At 43.4% G+C, this 1,418-nt stretch overlaps 1 protein-coding gene across 1 annotated transcript in view; it reads left to right on the top strand.

Moving 5' to 3' along the window:
- The first annotated feature begins 994 nt into the window (after positions 1 to 994).
- Positions 995 to 1,418, top strand: part of rl (Mitogen-activated protein kinase rl) — a 39,062-nt gene continuing 38,638 nt past the window's right edge. Inside the window, exon 1 of the mRNA XM_070131452.1 lies at positions 995 to 1,153. Coding sequence (XP_069987553.1) covers positions 1,041 to 1,153 — 113 coding nt within the window. The 5' untranslated portion in view covers positions 995 to 1,040. The remainder of the gene's footprint in view (positions 1,154 to 1,418) is intronic.

Genomic DNA, 1,418 nt, shown 5'->3' with positions numbered 1-1,418 from the left:
AGTGATATCTCATTACAAAAAAATTCTCTTGATGGTTTCCTGTGTTAATTAAAAAAATAACGGATTAGTATATTCTTAACCATTATATCAGTACTGGTTGTGAAGGACAGGTGTTTCTTCATCTATAATTCGAGAGAAGATGATAGCATCGTTTTTTTAAATCAATATAGCGGTGAAATTATGTAAAAACACATCTGCAGAAACGCATATCTTTGAAGCGTATTGCCCTTTTTATGGCTGTGATAATCCTGATTTCGGGCATTAGAATTACTCTCGCTATATTTCATCATGATACTGGAAACGGTATTAATATCAAGAAGCGTGTACTTTGCACCTATCCCAAGTATGGGACTAAAATGATCGTTAGAACATCCTGTGGAAAGATGATAACCCAACCCTTTGACGGGCGACACAGTTACCAATTTTTTGTTGTTATTTCTCCCTTTGTTATTCTGCATTGTCACTTTTTTAAGGTAAAGGATGGAAGATTTTGCATTGGTTTCATTGGATATTCGAATGTTCGTGTACTTAAATTAAATGTGTATCGAGAAAGGAGTCAAGTCAATCAACGGTAGAGTTAAATATGCGATTAAATAAACTTTGGCAGCGCTGCCGTTCGATGACGTCATACTGCGGTGTATTTAAAAGGCATATTTAATGGTTAGCCACTTTATGCTCTGCAGACAATAAAGGCTATATTGATTGCTTCACCTAGAAGAACTACACAAAAGGAAGTCTTTTACGGTATATAGAGAATAAAGAGTAATTTCCCTAGTCAATAGTTTAGTATAACGTCAATAGAGTTCCAATATTATCTGTTCTGCTTCATTGATAAATTTAGTACCGATATTCCCCGGCTAGATCGCGCATAAGGACAAAAATAATCCAAACTTAATATCAGACCCCCCATTGCGTGCCCAGAGAACAAGCAAAGAAACAAAAGCTGCCAAAAGGTAGAGTTTTTAGAAGCCTGCGCGCTGCTGGTCCGAAGTGATCTCGCGTTCAGTTGTTATCTGGACGTCACTCGGGAAGCACGCGCCATGACGGAGGATCGGCCTGCAGAAGGCGAAATTGTCAGGTGTCAGCTGTTCGAGGTGGGCCCACGCTACTTCAACCTGGCCTACATAGGGGAAGGAGCGTACGGCATGGTGGTGTAAGTATAGGGCGAGCCTCGAGGAGAGAGAGGAAGGGCGAGAGAGGGCGAGCAGGCAGAGGTTTTTGGTGGACCTGTTGTGTTGCGGGATTATTGATCAAGCGAGCGAGCAGGGAGAGAGGGAGAGGGAGAGAGGCAGCGGCAGCAGGAGGAGCAGGAGGAGGAACGGCGAGGAGGAGGACGAGATGCAGGGGTTGGAGGACGAGGTCTGTGGTGGCGAATAAGATGCATTTTGGGCAAAGGAGGGGAGGGGGGGAGAGCCGAG

This window comes from Penaeus vannamei, chromosome 16 (genome assembly GCF_042767895.1).
Source record: "Penaeus vannamei isolate JL-2024 chromosome 16, ASM4276789v1, whole genome shotgun sequence".
NCBI lineage: Eukaryota > Metazoa > Arthropoda > Malacostraca > Decapoda > Penaeidae > Penaeus > Penaeus vannamei.
The sequence above is the reverse complement of the archived record's forward strand: the minus strand, read 5'-3'. Positions and strand labels throughout refer to the sequence as shown.